This window comes from Thermobia domestica, chromosome 8 (assembly GCF_964235325.1).
Source record: "Thermobia domestica chromosome 8, izTheDome1.hap1.1, whole genome shotgun sequence".
Classification (NCBI taxonomy): Eukaryota; Metazoa; Arthropoda; class Insecta; order Zygentoma; family Lepismatidae; genus Thermobia; species Thermobia domestica.
The window spans coordinates 20,812,825-20,833,325 of record NC_137461.1 but is presented as its reverse complement, the minus strand read 5'-3'; the positions used below and the strand labels follow the sequence as shown (position 1 = coordinate 20,833,325).

General features: G+C 35.5%; 1 protein-coding gene across 4 annotated transcripts in view; it reads right to left on the bottom strand.

The window, feature by feature from the left end:
• Positions 1–20,501, bottom strand: part of PhKgamma (phosphorylase kinase gamma) — a 62,233-nt gene that overhangs the window by 6,133 nt on the left and 35,599 nt on the right. For 3 of the 4 annotated variants that reach the window (XM_081768207.1, XM_081768209.1, XM_081768208.1), the window contains exons 7-10: positions 16,296–16,325; positions 13,808–13,914; positions 12,045–12,142; positions 4,312–4,395 (exon numbers count right to left, since the gene is read on the bottom strand). In XM_081768207.1, coding sequence (XP_081624333.1) covers positions 4,312–4,395; positions 12,045–12,142; positions 13,808–13,914; positions 16,296–16,325 — 319 coding nt within the window. The remainder of the gene's footprint in view (positions 1–4,311; positions 4,396–12,044; positions 12,143–13,807; positions 13,915–16,295; positions 16,326–20,501) is intronic. The other variant, XM_081768210.1, reaches the window with a different exon arrangement.

Sequence of the window (20,501 nt, the reverse complement as noted above, 5' to 3'; positions counted from 1 at the left end):
ATCAAATGATTTAAATGAAGATCTTGTTTGAACACATAATGTCTACGCTTTTCTTCTAGTTCAGATAAGTTAATTAAAATCACTTACTTATACAATATCTGTGCAACTTACCTAAAGCGTTTAACTAAATTGTAACCTGTTGTGTAGTGTTCTTGTGTAGTGGAGAGTTCCAACAAAAAGTGCGTGCTTGTAGGTGGACTATTTATGAGTATGAACACGTCTTTAAATTGTACGAAGTCGTTTTTAGATTCAAATTTTCAACACTTTTCGAAACTACTTTCAATCACAATACTCACATTTATTTCCACAACAACAAGCTTTTTTTTTTTTTTAAAAAAAAAAGGGAAAGTATTTTTTACATATAGTAAAATATATATTTCACAAAAGCTGCCAATAGCAAAAAAATGAAACTCAACGAAATTTTTAATTTAGCGTTCCACGGATATGGCTTTTAGACTAAAGAAGACGGACAATTACTGATAGATAATGATTATGAAAGAATTAGTGGAATGATAATGTGGGAGGAAACGAGAGAGCCTCGAGAAAACCCACGAATATGACGTTATCCACCACAAACTCTCACGGCGTGGGACCAGAGATGAGCGCTCCCAACAAGTTTCTCCCTATATAATGTAGGTCTTCAACTCTATTGAGATTTTAAAGAATATGTCTACTTTCTATGAAATAAGATGTAGTGAAGAAAATACTATTGAGAGAGGAAAAGAAATGCAAATTGTATTGTATTGTATGGCAATACAATTTTAAAGATATTATTCTAGTAAATGCAAAACACATATGGACGTCTCATTAGGCAGTAATATACAATGACAGAAAATAACCCCTGAGAAAACATGATTTTACCACATTCTATAGACTGTACGTTGTAGACAATTATGTGCACAGGGTCTTATGGACAACATGTACTGGTACGTCAAAGTAACGTAAGTACATGTGTACTTTTCTCCACCTTCAATGCGTGGCCCCGCGTAGCGTAGTCGCTAACGCTCTCGTCTGTGGTGTAAGTAGTCTCAGGTTCGATTCCCGGTGGGGACACTCGGTCGACAAAGTATAAAAACCTTTTTCAGGCCAGCTATCCTGCGTGGGTATTCATACCATACCAAGCAAATGCCGGGATAATCCTAATCCACCTGAAATGCAGGGCCTACACTCTAAGAAAGAGAATTCTACCTGATGGTATAGTTGGTCACTAGGTTGTAGACCGGACAAGACGAAGTGGAATAGATGCTACTTTTGAGTTTAACGTCCCGTTCAGTAGCGAGGCTATATGAAACGTGGACTACTGATTAATGTGGAATCCGAACGCAGTGAAACAGAGTCCACACATAAATCAATGGGGAATAGGTATGATGATCTTACTTGGAAAGCGTGTTGGATAAAGAGAGATGTGAGCGGACACGGTCCCATTGGAACAGCATATGTCCCTGATAGTGTAGCAAAGGCAACAGATCGGATTGGATTCTACGTACATTGCACGGCCAGTGCTTCCTCTATGAATACCACAGGCGAATAACAACTGTAGACTATGGATCCCACTCTTCCTGCTGGTCTAGTGACTAGCGCTCACGCTTATGATGCACAGAATTCCAATATTAATTCTCCGTAAGAGAGGCTGAGAACTCTTTACGGTGGTTTGGATCCCACCTTTAACTGTAGGTCCACGTCTCATATAGTGTCAGGGCTGAAAGAAACACTAAACTAACGAACCAACTATGGATCCAACATATGATGCCCAGGATTGGTCCTATGTATCACTGCTGTATACTGTGAATGGTGCCGTTTGTCTAGTTGACGCTGATCTCTTAAATAAGTTAACCATCAACATCGAGGGAGAATCGACTATCACTGCTGCGCCATTCATCCTCCCAACCGTAGCCACATAATTTGCAATAGCAGATCGTCTGCTGCGGTGGTCCATGTGTGCATCGATATACCGCTAGAGTTCGGAATCAGACTGACATGCGCGTACACTTTTCCGGCCCAATACTCCCAACATTATTGCACAGTGGGCACTTTTCGTGCAACATGAACATTTCTACGGTACGACTACTCGCCTGCCTCAAGATCATGTTACGTTCTCACTCAAACTCAGTTAACTGCATGAACTGAGATAGCCTAAGCCGCCTTGGTTTGTCACTTATGTTCACAAGCAACTTATGAAGAGTAGTGCGGGAAGTGTTCGAAACACATCTTTGATACGTTTACAACCGCTGCTATGAGTTAGGAGTTTCTACAGCCAGTTTGAGGGCATCGTGAGACAACTATATTTTTGGCATAAAATTTGAATCCTCCCCTACTTCCCTTAGCATACGTCCTTAATCAAAGTGGCATAATAAAAACCTACCTCGAGGTAAATACTAAATATATTACAAAATTTATTTCTAGCTGTTCAGCCGTTTCCTGTTATGCGATCACACCAGAAAACATTGCTTTCAATGTGGTGAAAAAATATAGAAAATTCTCCCTCCGAAAATTGTAATATTTTGAGTTCCTGATGTCTCTCTCACAATACCGAAGTAAGAGATTTGTTACTGATCTCTGTAACAATATCTACTATAAACTAGAAAATTTTGGACATTCTTCTCGCCATTATAGTGTGTTAAGCTTTTCTGAGAATACTAAAAGTTTCCTTTTTTTTTAAAAAAAAAAAAAATAATATTCTGTGCATACAATTATTAGTACTTCTCGATTTCATTACTACATTCCTACTTTAATGTATAGTCTCGTTCAAAAGTTAAGCCCCTCTGATCATTTTCTATTTTTTTAAAGGAAATTCTTGAATGAATTTTTAGAAGTGGTGGCTCTTGAAGGAAGTTAGACTGGTAAAGATTTTTTCTCTCCAAGCTACCGGAAGAAAGTTCCATAATGTATTAGTTCTTGTATAAAACTTCCTGAAAATGTATGAAGTTTTCATTCCTTACTTTTAGCGATAAAATTTAATTTTTTTTTACCGATGTGATGACTCAAGAGCCGCCACTGAACTTTAGTACATTTTTCCTAAACATAAAAAGTTTCTGGAGAGAAAAAGAAGTTAAAAAGCAAGTACTCACTGCAAACCAAAGTATTTCTTGAAGTATCCCTTACAGAAACATAATATTAAAGTTTCAGAAGTTTTCCTTAAATCTATAGAGAAATATATAACAAATTTTGAAGCGTTTCACTGACTTTCAACAATGTAGTAGTATTTATCGTGCTAAATGTCAATGTAACAAAACATACATAAGTCAAACAAAGAGGAATATTTATACGAGAATGACCGAGCATATTAATACATTAATTCACAACAGTTACCCGGAATGGCAGCGCACTTCAAAGAGAACAACCACAACATTGCTAATTCACGTTTGGTAGAGAGAGCAAAAACAACGACAGAACGTTGGATTAAAGAAGACCACGACATTCATAGAGACAGAGGAGACATAAATGCAATTTGGAGTGATCTTTTTTATCATGTATTTCCGCTGGCTGGGAAGAAACATAAAATAATGAACAAAACAGTGAATAGTAATCAATGAGTGACCAGCAGGGCCGTGCCATGGAGGGGGGGGGGAGCGGGGCGACGGCCCCGGGCACCGATGTAAGGGGAGCGAAAAAATCGGGAGAAAAAGGGGCAAAAGAAAAGAAAAATTACTTGGAATATATGTATGCGGGCGCCGTTCTATACTCTAGTCCCAGGCGCCGATTTTCCACGGCACGGCACTGGTGACCAGTAACATGTGTTGACGTTTTTGCGACAAGAATTTTGTTCTTCACACTTTTTATTCCTTTTTAACCCTTTTTTACCCATTCATATTTCTTTGCCATGTTTTAAATTCACTTAGAACTGTTTTAAGCTGAAAATGGAAACCGGGTTTTCTGATAGCGCTACTTAAAGGAATACTTTGATTTGTGGTGAGTACTAGTTTTGTTACGTATACTTCTTTCTAAATATAATCAACGCTCGCAATACACAGTGATAGAAAAAGCTTTAATTTCAGACAAAAAAACTTTGCACTCTAAATAGCTCCCTAGGGTATTACTGACAAAATAAATGAAAGTATAAAGAATACGCTATTGAATGCGATTCTACATTATATTATATCATGCAAATAAAGCAAAATACCACCACTACAAAGAGTAAACCACATACTAACAGTAGATGTCTATTTCTCACATTGTCATGAAGATACAAGAATAACCTTTTCCCCTGCATGAGCTGGACTTACGAAATCTACTTTGTGTTCATATTTAAGTTATTTAGCGTTGTATGTTGTTAAGAGTTAGTTCTACTGTACATGTAAAAGTGTGTTTTACCAAGGCTATTTGTGACACTCGGCTCAGTCGTTTAGTACTCGTAGAGAAACTCCTTTTGAGAGGGGCAATGTCTTGATCCCAAAGCTGAAAGGATAAAAATGTTTTACAAATTAAGTGTTCGTGTTTTTTTGATACACATGCAATTAAAGTGTCTCAGCATACCTGGTCATTCTCCGCACTCTTTAACACTTAAAAGTGTGTTCTGGCGCTGCACTAACAGAGAGAAATTCAATCCTTTTTTTAAAATTTTAAATAATTTGAACTGATTTTCTAAAGCTACGTCCACATTCGTTTTCTAACAATTTCTAGCAAGCTTTTACACTGCTTCGAATAAGTTTTTATATTTAGAGATCTAAATTCTTGAAAGCACATTTTCTCAACCTGCCACCGAAGAGGAATATGCAACTGCTTATGCTTCTATATCGTACGAGGGGGATTCCGAAATTAAATTTCCCCTCTCGCTTTCTCCAGGAAAGCGAACAACAATGGAGGAAACAGAACAGCGGTTGCACGCGCAACACACCCAGACACAAGTGGGTATCGTTCACCCGCGATCCTGCTGATGGCACCGTCGTAGCGCCTGCGCAAAGCAGAGACGAGTCTCTGTCTGAGTTTGGTAGCTATCGGACTCCCGAGGGGTGCTGTTGCTGGACTTTTTGGAGGTTGGAACTATCACTGATGTGCGGTAAAGTCACACCCTGTCGAAATTGAAGGAGGCGATTCGGAACATAGGCCTGACCTTCTCACATCTGGTGTACTGTTGTTGGTTGACAATGGGAGACCACACTCAGCGACGGCAACGCAAAACCATATTGCAACTCTTGGGCGGGAGCGCCTTGTCCATCCGCTATACAATCCTGATCTCGCACTCAGTAACTTCCATCTGTTTTCGGCTTTGAAGAAGACTCTCGGCGGCAGGCGCTTTGGAAGTAATGCTGAAGCCACAAAAATTGTTCGATGCTTCTTCCATATGCAGAGATCTGAACTTTTGCTGGAAGGGTTTTTGAAGCTTATACACCGATATGACAAATGCCTCAATGTACGTGGTACTTATGTGGAAAAATAAAGATACGTCTGATCTTTAACGTCGCATGCTATTTTTGTTCTTGCATTCCCACTTGTCAACAGTCGCCTGGGGAAACTTATTTTTGGACTCTCCTCGTACATGGATTTGAATCCAACTAATACAAATACGTTGGGAGATTGGAAAACTTCTGGATTTTTATATTATAGCCTTAAGATCAAGTTAGCAGTAAATCATAAGGTTCAAAATGTGCTGAACTTTGAATAATAACTTCGATGAGTTTCAGAAACTAAAATTTATTTGCAAAATAAAGTTTCACTTTAACGTCGCGTTATTATGTTCTGTAAGCTAAAGAATACTGACAACAAATGTAAATCCTGAGAAAACCCAGAGTCACAATCATATCCACTACAATTTTACGTGTCTTGTGACTGAACGAGGGACTCCCTGAACAAAGCGCGAGCGCTGTATTACTGAGTCACTGTGTCGCTCCCCTCCATCCCCATTAGAAATTATACTGGGTGATAATAAGGCCAAAGATACGATATTAAAGAAGAATCACAACAGTATTTAAATTCTACCTAAATATTATTAGTGATATTTAATTAGTGGTGATCAATTCATAGGCATTCAATATCCTTTCACAATTACATACGTCGCAGGAACTTCCTTATTTAATACCAGAAGTATGCGAACAATTATTTTAAGCATTACTACGAAAGAAAATGTAAAACATACACTATTTGCTTTTATGTCATCATTCGTTTGAAATAGGACACAAACATTATTTTTTCCTAAGGAAAATTAAGAATTTGATTGTGAATGCATCGAAAAAGTTCGCGAACTATTTATAAATAAATTCATACAAGTTTTTGAAACATCCTCAAATACAAATTAAGACATACATGGTGGTTTTTTAAAACTTATGGACTTCATTTGGGTTTAGAATTTCTAACTGAAGTCCGATTTTAATGCGGTTAATGGCAAATGATCAAGGAAGGATGGGAGATGTACGGAACTATGTTTACTAGTTTAAATTCATCCCGGGTAATATTGTCCATGCCTCAAGAAAAACAACAAATATTCACCAGTGTACCTTACAATTGGAATGAAGTGCGGAGGTTTGATCTTTCTCCGTTAGATGGCAACCTCGCAACAGTCAAAAAAGAAACAGGAAACTGGGCCTTTGTATTGAGAATTGTTGTGTTGTACATCTGTGTGCTATTGTGTAATGGTGATCAGGACATGTGCTATTGTGTAATGGTGATCAGGACACAGTGAGAATGGTGTACTCTTTGGAGCAACGTGTGTTTATCGTTAGTAGCTTTTGGAGAACGGAATCTGTTGCTGCTACGCAAGGGAAACAAATTTGCCTCACGTTCTCAGTCAGACAGGAATACAATATTGTCGCTAGTGAATAAACTGAAAGAAACAGGATCGTTTCTGAGTGAGACAGGGAAGCATCGGACTCCATAGGCCGGGTTGTGGAAGATATCGGTTATCGACTCCTTAAGTCGCCCAAGAAAGCTCTTCATCTGTCGCAAGAAACCGGCTATAGCTATTCAACATATCAAAAGGCAGCGAAAACTGCAAAACTAAGGCCGTACAAAATTGTATTCTGCAATTCCACTTCGAAAATCCAAAACCTCATTCCAATTGTAGGGTACACTGGCGAATATTTGCTGTTTTTCTTGAGGTCTGGATGATATTACCTGGGTTGAATTTAAACCAGTAAACAGTCCCATAAATCTCACATCCTTCCTTGATCCTTTGCCACAAACTGCACGAAAATTGGAATGCAGTTAGAAATTCTAGACCCAAACTAAATCCATTAGTTTTTAAAAAATCACCGGTACCTTTCCCATCAATTTCCAAACGAATCTCTCATAAAAATATTTTCAAGTGTGGACGCAGCTTAAGAAATGCGATATCAAAAATGTTAATTGACATCGCCGCCACTACTGTTTGCTTTTTTTCTAGAATATTTTATAGCTCAAGGTAAGTTACTACAGTTTTGAAATTCAGTTCCCTAGAATTTCCAAAATATTAGTTTCTAAACCGTTAACAATTTCAAGATATTCAAGGAGTACATTCCACACCAGGAAGTTTGCTATAAACAAGAATTAATTTTCTCTCTATCAGCAATAGAAGCTCACCTATCGTAAAGAAAATATAAATAGAACACAAGCAAAGAAAGGGTAAATTCAATCAAATAAATTTCAGAAATTAAACCCTTCAAAAATCACCTGCTGCTTTTGCCTTTTACATGCATGTGCAACTGATTACAAACACCAATTCATCTTCTTCTGGCTTATTATTTCATGTTTTACTCTTCTCATTTTCTCAGTAACACCTACAGTATAAGATTAACGTACACTGATTTGGTAAAATGCAAATCTCATGCACAGCAGTGGTGTTTATAACAAAACCCAACACCAAAGAAAGTGTAATCCACCACCAAGGTAACTGCAAGGCAAACTATCTTTCTTCATTATCACCTTTAAAGGCTCTTATACCAAATAAAATAATAATAAAAGAGAACTACAGGGAAAATGTCACATACTTACCTTGTAATGATATTTTTATGTAATTAAAATTACATCAAGATACTCAATGAATAATAATAATAATAATAATAATAATAATAATAATAATAATAATAATAATAATAATAATAATAATAATAATAATAATAATAATGTGTTCTATGATATTTTAGAAGTATACACAAATATGTGAAACAAATTCTGAGTATCCTGCTGTAAGTAATATCAGTATAGCAATATCCCAAGTACAGTAATCCACAAAGATCACAATGCAATTTGCAACTGTTTCTTCCTTCTGTTTTCGCTCAGTGTGGCGTAGAACTGTTAAACTTTTACACAGGGTGTATAAAAAAAGGACTTAACTTTGAAAACTCATATTGATTGATTCATTTATCTTACAGACATGGTTTTGGTGCCATTTTGTGGAAAAATACATCATGGTTTGACTCACGTAGTTCACTAGTTCATAAATAAGCCACCGCAAGCGCTAGCGGCAGTTGCAGCAAAGATTGCTACCTTTACTGGTCCCGAACGTGCTAGCTGTGTGTTTTGATTTGAAGAATCCAAGTCTGCGACAACTGTACAACGTAAGTTTTGTACAAAGTATGATAAAGATCCTCCCAGTAGGCCTACTATTTATTAGTGGTATAAGTGTTTTATTGAAACTGGATGTTCGGTAAGACAAAACAAAGCTTCAGGTCGTCCCCGCATGTCTGAAGACATTGTAGAGCAAATGAGACAAAGCTTTGTGAACAGTCCTACGAAATCAACCCGGCGTGCTTCTCGACAGTTGGGCGTCCCACACATGACAGTTTGACGTGTGTTGGGAAAACGGTTGCATCTCAAACCATACAAAAAAACAACCTCGCAATTGAACAAATCACCTCTTTCGGTATAGGTAAAAACTTGTATTTTGCTACAAAATGACACCAAAACCACGTCTGTAAGGTGAATAAATAAATCAATAGAAGTTTCCAAGATTGTAACATTCTTTTTGCTACCCTGTATTTTAAATACGGCATTAAAGTATTAATGTATTCAGGATTCATACTGAAATTCTGGTATTGATTTCTCTGAATTTCCATGAGTGAGGAAATAAATGTTCCTGACTCGCGATGCCACAAACAGCAGAAAAAAGTAATTTTCTTAATGGATCTCCAACCCTCCCCACAGATATTGAATGCTCTCGTTTTTATTTTTGAATACATTTAAGTTTACTTTACTACTGTAAATACATATTATAAGTCAAACTTCCAGTATCTGGATTACAATAAAACGCCTGTGCCAAACAAGAATTATAAACTAACGATAACTTTAATATCTTTGTATTCGGAATATACTTTAAACAAGTAACTATGTATCATAATTTTTGCGTTCACTATTCATGATTCGCCAATTTGTTTTTGTGATTTTATTTAGTTTTAGTATAGCTTGACACGTTTTCTGTTCTTCTTTTATATATATATATATATATATGGTAATGGCAGTAAACATCGAACGCCCCTAAATATCAAACACCTTGGCCATCTCATTAAAAAATAAATTACCGAAAACTTGCGCACCATCTGAAATTTGTGAACACACCCATCCAAACCTCGCCTTATGAAAATCATTAGGTCGATACGCTTCGATATTAGCGAACGCAGCAGTTTCCCAGTCTGTTGTTTTGGCTGGAGACTGGATAAATCACTATATTTTTTGTAAGGCGCAGCACTGCAGTAATTATCATTTTTCCTCTGTGTGATGGTGTCATCATAAAGTATCCTTTTAATGATGTGATGTGTTAATATCAATATATGCATATTTATTTGTTGTGATGTTATTTTTCAGATATCATCTTATCTGAAGTGAAAAGAAGATAGTGTTCGATAAAAGAGGTTCCTTTTAGGAAAGGTGTTCTTTTGTACCGAACATTATTGTAATTGGAAGGGCTATTGGTGATTTAAATATTAATTTAACTAAGTTGTTGATTTCGTTTGCACTGAATACTGCGCTTTGCACTGAATTTTAAGACATCCACCTTGTAGCTTATACGGATTCAAACTGTTATAAAAATATTTAGATTTACCTTTTTAGGAATGTCTCATAGAGAGCCTGTCTAATCGAGGTCTTACGTTGTGCTGATAGCATTGTTTCAGTTCTTGTCCCCGGGCTGTCCCTCTCCTCAATGTACAGACTAGTAAACACAGTATAAGTTAATCATAAAATAATTTTTTTACATTTTTTGTTGAGTTTTCTTAACTAGGCCTACTGCTCAGAACTTGACAATGGGCAAAATTAAGAACCCCAACCAGGAAGGTGTCTCCAAAACCAGAACCAAGTCTGTCAAATAAATGAAACGATGCCAGTATTCGTTATTTGCCTTGACTAACGCTTTTCAGCGGGTGAAGTCCGGTATGATGTCCCAAAGGCAGGCATCGAAAACCTCTCATTTTCCTCTAACAACTTTAAATGATAAATTATCTGAGTATCAGAAGATTGAGATTGCACTTGGCGGAAGCCGCTCCTGAGCCCACAAGAAGACGGAATTTTTGAATGGATAATGAACATTGTTCAGCAAATTGTACAGTCTTCAGGAAGAAGCACACCGTTCAAGCACTGAAGACAAGGGAAAACTTGGTTCAGGTGTTTTATAGGACGACACCTTGCATGTCTGAGAAGAAGGCTGAAACTATTAGCAAGGGCAGGGCCACGGTTTCGGAGGAGAAAACATGCGGCTGGATTGCTGAACTTTCGAGCTATCTTGATTCTGAGGGATTAAGTGCAATTATGGAATACCCAAGAAGGATCCTCAACGCAGACGAAACAAACTTCCTGTACTACAATGTTTCAGGAAAGTACCTTGGTGTGAGGAGAACAGCTTCAAATTACAGCAACATCTAAAGAAAAAGAGAGCATAACAGTATTTCGCAATTTCTGTGCTGACGGGCGCTGGCCCCAACCATGACACTTTACTGTATGCAAGCCTATTGTAATTGAGGCTTAAGCCCTGTAATAGGTGCAAATCAATAAATAATTTCGCCTATCTCTTTCATTATCTACAATCGACAAACCTAACTTTCTTTTGTAGAATTTGAAATTTTTATCTGATTATTATTATTATTATTATTATTATTTGTTCAAAGTTTGAAATTTTAATACCTTCAGTGTTCCTCAAGTTCCTTTATTCCTAAATACAATTTTCTTTTTTCATTTTTTTAAAAATCTTTTTGAATGTTTATATTCTTTAAGTTGTTCTTTATATCTTCTGAGGGCAAACAAAGAACACTACTTTTGTGAATTGCACCGTATTCTGAAGCATTTCCCTGACGACCCATTTTAATTTTCTTGGCTTTCAAGGTCAATGTGAACCTTAGTATTCCTATTTTTACCTTTGGTTTCTTATCTTTTTGTCCTTAAGGAAAACTACAGTGTTAAGTACTCCTAATACATCAGGGACCATAATTCTTCATTTTATACACGGTTTCTTGACTTGATACGGGAGGAATATTAAATTATATGTGCACATGAATGTCTGTGTCATGAAACCATTAATAACTCAATTCTTGTATAACTACTGCCATTTCCAATTACTTATACAATCTTAGAACACAGGGAAAAGAAAGTGGCCATCTTACTCCTGCTTTACTGGTGTAGTGGCCTCTTTTAATTCTGCTAGGTAAAGAGCTCAGGAACCTGGCTTCAGACAGACTGCCTTTACACATATGTACAGAGTTTTCTTTCCATTTTATTTATTTTTATTACTGGTTTGTATAAAATGCTATGATCTATATTTTTCGGATAAGCTGTTTATTTATGAGTAATATATCCGGAGCTCACTTGTAGGCTATCGATCTCTGTGATGTTCAAGAAAGTTCAAGAAAAGACTTCCCGAAAACCTTACTTTCGATAATAAAATTTTGGAAGTCCGTAAAAATTTGAAATATTTAATACGAAGAATATATTTTAAAACATATTATCTACGAATGCACTATAAATATGAAAACAGTGTGTAGTGATTGAATGACTTCAAAAACCAAAATCGATTGGAAATGAGGAGCTAGAAACAGCAATTAAGTAAACACTTACCTAATTGAAAAGTTGTTCTATACCTGGTGTATTATTTGCAAACTGCCAACCTGTTAAAACGTATTAATTATAAAAAGTAGTAGTGAACTTCTTACCATGATTTGAAAGAATGGATGGGCTAGTGCCTCCTGTATTGTGATTCTTCTCTTCGGATCTACTACTAGAAGTCTTCGTATAAGGTCTTTCGGGGCATCTGAAATTACACATTAATTGTAATAAGAGATATACGTGTATTTAATCTATTTTCCAACACAAACGTATATAGCAGTGTACAGGGTATAATGTAAGTAGTCACCTCAAAAATGCAATATATATGTACTGTCAGTCAAACTTAACTTGCTAACATATAACATCGATATCGCTAGTTAAAAATACTCGAAGTCTCGGCAATGCTCTATACATTTCAAACAAATCTAGACACAGATTTGCGTATCGTATCACATAAATACGGGTAATTGTCTAATATATGTAAACTGAGTTAATCAAGCTCTTCAAATGTTTCCTAGTCTATCTGGTTGGTGGAAAACACTCCACCGTTCACATTCAGGGGTACGACCTTTGTCTATCCATTCAGGGTAATTATTATTAAGAAATTACATTCAATCTCGAGTAGATTGGTGTGCCATCGTGTTGCCAACTGAATTGGTTCCTCAGATCTTCAAAAGCAGAACATCGTTCCTACTGATCTGGAGAAATCTATTTCCCTGACTTCTCCCTGACCTTTGGCAGAAATTTTCTCACTTTCATGATAGGTGTCGGATAATGTTGACATATAAATAAGGAATAAATAACGGTGAATATTGATATATGAGAACATTCATTCTATAGAGACAAATAGTAATCAATTGCTCATACGTACATTCCACTTACTACCCATAAAAATCTGAGCAACGGTCCATATTGTGATCATTAATGGTTGGGTAAGCTGAAATTGGTGTAAAATTAATGTTAGAAAAAATATATTTTATAAAATTTCCCTGACTTTCGCTGATTTCCAGTCTTTTACCCGAGTTTCCCTGTCCTGCACCATTTTCCCTGACTTCCATGACCAGTAGGAACCCTGAAGTATTACTGTCTAGTGTAATAATACTTTTCAATACGTATTCTGTAATTTTCAGCGTTCATAATATTCTCTGAGAAACACAGGCCAAGAGCACAGAACATACCTCCAGTCCGCGCACCATAAACTTCAATTCTTTTTATTACTGTACAAGAATTCCCATCAGACCAGTACACGTACCTCCAGTTTGAGCACTAGAAACTATTTTTTTCAATTGTACGAGGATGATTCCGATCAGATCAGTAGACGCAATTATGTATGTTTAACGATGTTGAAAGTTGTGTCAAAGCAGCTGAAAGATTGATGACTCGAGAAGATGAAGATACCCTCTCTATTTCACCAAACTGCTTCCTTACTTCACATCACAATAAAGTTGACAGCACTTCTTCACCATGAACACTCGTTATTGAACTGACAATTTTCTACTAATTATGACAGACACTTGAACTTAATACTGGCATAAGTTTATCTGCAAATGTCTTTATCTCCATGACATAATTTACTCAAACGAGAATACGTTCAGAAATTCGCCACATTAACAGCCAACCATCTATCCTCCTACGGAAAATCTAACACTGAAATTTAGAAATTCAGAACAAAACTGAATCATTACTTCTTTGGGTGTTAATGTCTTTCTCTGAAGGATTAACTTAAAATACCGAGTGAAGCTAAGCATACAGAAATAACGTCATGTACACTTAAGTCTAACAGATTACCATTTTAGTTGTTCCGTTGGTTTAATTCATTACATTATTACCTTACATCAATATTGATTATCAATATAATAATTATATTTACCTGTTATATCATCCCACTCAGGAGAGTTAAACGAATATTTTCCCTCCATGATACTTCTTAACATCACCATCTGTTTCCTATGCCAGAAGGGTGGACATCCTACTAAACTGAAAAATAAATAAGATCACTAAAACCTGAAGAAAGCATCCTATTCATAATTATGAATGTTAAGTACCTACTTCAAACAAAATACAGGTTTTTAGTGTAAAATCAATTTAAAATATCAAAAAGAGGTATTAACTGCAAAATACACGGTATCTACCAACAAATTAAAAATGAAATGTACGTCCCACAGTTATGCCGGCTAGGCTAAAGGAGACGGTAATGTTGAGAAATGAATGAAATTGTAGAATGAAGAAAGTAGGAGGAAACAGGAGAACCCGAAAACACCCAAGCACACGGTGTTTGTCCACCACAAAACCAGAATATTAAGTAGAAAATAAATTGAAAACACACAACGAACGAATTCTCGAACAAGGTGAAAAAATTTTAATACAAATTTTCAACGATTAACATATTGTCATCCCCGGAAGCTTGCAGAGAAATTTTGTCTACATCACTGTACACAAATATTGGGTGGATCAAATATCTTGATACGGATCAACATGTTAAATGAAAACTTACAATACAGCTTTCTAAGGACGCTACAGTATCACAAACATCCAAATTTTAGCTGTCCCTATAGCAATAACAACGTAAATGAAACAGACGACGTAAACGGCGTAAAGCACATCTAAAGTAGTTTTTGTGTCTAATATTATGATAATATGCCAGATTTCAAATGAATAGGAACAAAGATACAGGGGATCGAAAATTTGATTCTTTTTAAAAGCATTTATTTCGAAAAATGCTTAGATTAAGTACCTTACTCAATTGCATAAATGATTTTCAATTAGTGTCGTTTATGGCAACCTGATATCTCAAACCGTTCTGGAGATATACTAGATATTGATAAAGCAGCAACACTGCTTAAAATTATGTAATCTCAAGAACTTCTTGTAATTACACCCACCAAAAAGTATTGCTATAATGTCATAGAAGCTTAAAAAAAAAATAAATAAATAAATAAAATCAAAAAAGAGTTTTAAAAAGTTCACACATACGCCATTTTAAGAATTATATCAAATTGTTTATTTTTTTTTTTAATTATCTCCGGAATGGTTTGAGCTATCAAATTGTTTGGATCTGATACTTATCTGAACCGTTTTTTTTCTTTTTTTTTTAATGAAGCGCTTTGAAAAAAGTTGTCAAATTTTCAATTCGCTGTAACTTTGTTCCTGTTTGTTCGAACTATGTCATAAGATGACAATAATATTCGACACTAATATATTTTGGATGTGCTTTACCCCGTCCCTGCTACTTGCGTAATTACTGTTATAGAACCTTCCAAAATTTGGTTGATTTTCGATGTTTGTGATCCTGTAGTGCCCTCAGTTTACAACACTGCATAATAAATGTGAAATTGTAAGTTCTCCCTTTACATGTAGATTTGAAATATGTAATTACCTGACAGAGCGCCATTTCAGAAAATACAACTTAATATTAGATTGGAAACACTGTTAGTCTGGTGATATTGAAGAGTATGTCAAAACAATGTCCCCCTGTCGATATTTACATGGTACGAAATCACAGCATTCTGTATGCCATAGTTTAAATTTAGAAGGGTGTATCAAAATAAATGGTTCACCCTGTATATATATCTACAACCAACAAACCTATTTTCTTTTTCCATAGCATCTAAATTTTTGCTTTAATTTGTTGTTCTTAACTATTAACACCTCTTGGTGCTTCTCAAGTTTCTATATTTCTAAAGATTACAGCCTTTTCAAATCTTTTGGAATCTGCATTAATTCTTTGAGGTGTTCTGAACAAAATGAGAAGCAAGAGTATAGTTTCCGAGTTGATGCATAGCTTCTGAGAGAATACAAGAAAACGAGTATCTTTGTAAATCTAAAATCAATGCCGTACGAGAACCGTGCAACTCAGTCAGATGAAACTGATAGTAAAATATGCACTTATTAAATCCTTCATTATGATACTAGCATGAAAATAATAGATACGAGGGTAAGTCAAAAATTATCGATAATTTTGACATAACTCTTCTTACATTGTTTATACTGACCTATGTCCTCGTTTATTTTATGGTTATGCTGTTATGGTCATGCTATGAAAGTTTGATCCTAATTCCTCCATTTGTCTTCCTTTTGTTGCAGACAGAGCATGGCCGCTCCATTAGAAGTTTGCACCAAAGTGGAACAACGAGCAGGTAAACATCCAAACTACATCTTGAAGACTGTCAACCATTAAGAACTTACCAACATTAAGATTATTTTGCCAATAATTATGTTTCATGAATTATTTTTGTGGAAAAGACACAAAGAGAGTCACACATTTATTTATTTACTTTTAATAAATTGCTAAGTTATATTTTGATTTAAAGCACAGACAGTTATCATTTCACAAATCTATTTTGATTTTGTATACTTACAGTGTATACATGATTACTCCACAAGCCCAGCTGTAAAAAGAGAAAAATATTACATTAATGAAATTACGATGCCGAGAAAACTGAATGTTTTAAAACATAACTTTAACATTGCTGAAGGAAAAGACAGGAAAGGAAACAGAATAAACTAAAGTATTAACTGCAAAACTTAGAAGTATTTATTGCAAACCTTTAAGTTCTTTTAAAAACAACTTTAACTCAGTTACACATGAGAGCAATTTTCTTGAACGCTATTGTAAAATAATTTAAACAAACAAATGTGCAATTGCTTTTGTCATTAAGTTGTAAGAACTAATGCCTAAAATTGAACTCAAAATGACAACTAAAATCTAAGCTTCAAGAGTACAATCTTTAATGAAAATGTCTTTTGATGTGGTAAGAAAAAATATTTCGGTAAACTAATCTTCCTTGCCATCATTGGCTACAAGGCTTCATTGTCTTAATAACTGGGCGGATCAGAAAGTCAGTCGTTAACTATTTTATATTTTTTAACTTCTCATTTTGAGTTGTCAATGTAACTTTTATACAATTTTCGAAATATTGACACTTAGTACGAAGTAATAACGCAAGCAGTACATTTACTTAAATAAACCTATGAAAAGTCATCGACTTGAATTGTAGTTGAAAAAATGAAATCTAAGTTTTATATCCCACGATTATGCCGGGTAGACTAAAAGAAATGGTGGTGATGAGAAATGAATGAAATGGTGGAATCAAAAAAGTGGGAGGAAACGAGAGAACCTCGAGAAAACCCACGCACACGGTGTTTGTTCACCACAAAGCTCAGTCGGCGCGAGCTGGGATCGAACCAAGGACCCCATGCACCAAAGGAGAACGCTCTACCACTGATCCGCAGCGGCTCCCAAATACAGCAGAATTTTTAGTGCTTGACAAATTGCAAACATACGAATACAGTTTCAACCGGTTTTCAGTCATCGAGAGGCAGTCGAAGGGAAGAGTGACACTAAAACACACCCCATCTGATGATAAAGAAGGTGAAGACGAAATACGCGATGAAGTAAAGCAAATGAGGTCTTTGAGTTTAACGTCCCACGATTATGCCGTTTAGGCTAAGGGAGACAGATGACTAAGGCAAGTGAATGATGGAAGATTTGGTGGAATGATAATGTGGGAGGGATTGGAAGTACCCGAGAAAACCCACGGACAGGCTGTTGTCTACTACAAACTTACTTGACCGGGGATCGAACCATGAACCTCCATACCAGAGGTAAGCGCTCTAACACTGAGACACCGTGACCTGTGATGAAGTAAAGAATAAAGAATGCCAAACTCATATGAAGTTTCCGAAATAGTTTATTAAATGTCAACTAAATGTTAGTAATGACGCATTTCACGTAATGAAATTGAAGAATTTGTTGAACTGTAAAAAGGACCAATCAAAACAAATGAAGATCACGAACTTCTTTACATCAATACAGATAAGATTGTGATTCGTGAAAGTGGTTTTGTTTGCGAATTCAGTATAAATGGTACTGTACTTAAGTGTGTTTCACATGGTATATGTGGCTTATTTGTGTGGGTAAATGTCGTTTGTTTGCAGTGTTGTATCACGTAAATAACATGCTACTTTAAAGTCTACGGCAAATTATTATTCATGTAGATATAGTACTTCTGTTCGCTTGATTTTACGTATTTAAAAATGTATATTTGTATTTCAAATATAGGATAATTTAAAATGTTTTCATGCCCTTAGACTTCAAATTACGAAGATTCCGCTGCATTTTATGCCCACTTGGTCTATCAATGGGAGGCATGAACATATTCAATACGCCAATAAACGCTGCTGGTCATACAACAAAACATCTCATTACGAACTAAACGTTTAAACTGTTACGTAATCTTCCATTGACCGAAAAACACTTAGTTGTCATGCGACAAGGCTCTAATCAGGGGCGGAAACCATGCCTTGAACAAGTAATGCGTGAAACCTTATTGATGCAAAGAATCATAACACCATCTTCACGATAGGACTGAAAATTCAGTATTCGGAAGGGAATAATTTCGAGAGTGCAGACGATTCTAATGACACCATCTGTAAGTGTAAATCAATCATATATAAAGTTCTGGAAAAAGAGCTCATGATGATCCTGCATTTCATAAATGGCGCATTCCCACCAACTATTCATCATTTCGATAACAATTAACTCCGACATTTCTGCATGTGTAATTCAGGATATGATACTATGTTTTCAATTATTTATTGTAATAAAAAAAATAATTTTCCAAAATTAATTCAATACAGCAAGGTTTTTTGTATTGAACAACCCTGACAGGCAGTAATATTAATCACTATATCTGCCAGATAATGAATTCGAGACGTGAGCTTAACCGACTGACTTCTGAACGGCCCAATTATATATATATATATATATATATATATATATATATATATATATATATATATATATATATATATGAGGGTTGATTAATTCTTGTGTCAATTTCATTTGTTCACTGTGCAAAAGTGGTATGAGATAAAGTCGTGCAATTTGATGTAACTTTAGACGAAGGACATAAGTTTTGTTTTGTCATAGAAACATGTCACTTGTACTAAAGATTGAAGAGATATAGGGTCAAAGGTCAAATTTCGATTTTTTTTCCTTATGGGATTGCAATGGTAAATTCTGAAAGAGCCTGGAAAAACGTAAATGGAAGTGATAACAAAATAAAAACTGTATGGTATGATTCTATGTCGCAAGCCGACCAAATATGCGTCAATCAAGTATCATGGTCAGAGGTCACTGTCAGATCAAAGTCACAGGTCACCTTGAGAACCCATTTGACATGATGAGGTACGGACATTGCGTTGTTTTCAGTGTATCCAAATGGGTTCTCAAGATGACCTATGACCTTGATCTGACCGTGACCTCTGACCTTGATACTTGATTGACGCATATTTGGTCGGCTTGCGACATAGAATCATACCATGCAGCTTTTTCTTTGTTATCACTTCGATTTACGTTTTTTCAGACTCTTTCAGAATTTACCATTGCAATCCCATAAGGAAAAAATCGAAATTTGACCTTTGACTCTATATCTCTTCAATCTTTAGTACAAGTGACATGCTTCTATGACGAAACAAAACTTATGTCCTTCGTCTAAAGTTACACCAAATTGCACGGCTTTATCTCATACCACTTTTGCACAGTAAACAAATGAAATTGACACACGAATTAATCAACCCGCTGTATATATATGTATATAAAAAACTCTACCACTACTAAAGAGATTAGAAGTGACATCGTTAAGTGTGTGCAACAAATTTACAAAGCACTGTTGTTAAGTATTACAGCGATATTCGGTCCAGTTAATTAAATTTACATTAAGTAATTTTATTAGGATAAGAAGCATCGTTAGAAAAATAATTTAGTATTTTATTTATTGCCTTATAGCAGCGTTTCCCAACTGGTGTGCCGCGAATGGGCCGCTAGTGTGCCGCAAGGAAATCGAAACAAAATTATTAATTCTATAGCAATCAAATTGCAAGACATTGGGAAAAATGTATATTTGTATTTAACATTAACATGAACCTCTACTATGAATCTACAATTTTGAGCTTCACACTGTTACTTTTCTATACATTTTTAATGTTGAAAATAGTATTTGTTATCATTGTTATGGCCATTATTGCTTCTTTATTGTTGCAGACTATTTCGTAACTTGAAATTTTAAAATACATTCAGTCCTTTCGACAAAGCAATCATGCATACAAATTACCTACATTTGTGTTTTAAAAGTAAAATAGATTTGTTTGTTCATTCGTTATTTAGTGATCTTCCTTCTTAGTGGAAGGTTGGATACAGTTTTCAAGAAAAAGTGTATTTTTAAAAGCCTTGGTCCCATATCTCATTGCAGTTGTTTTCTATTTTTAAATTAGAATGAAAAAAATAAGCATAATGATTTACCACGGGGGGAAATCAGTGATCGAGCTTTCTTCTGTATAAGAATGGGATCAGTAATCAAAGAAAAAATTACCACTATATTTTATATTTACAAATAATAATAACATCTATATGAGTGTGCCGCAAGAATTCAAGTTACACCTGTAGTGTGCCGCAAGTTGAAAAAGGTTGGGAAACGCTGCCTTATAGCATTATTTACATTTACACATGCGATGACAGGTTTTTACAACTGTCAAATAAATACTAGACTTCAGTAATTTTTACC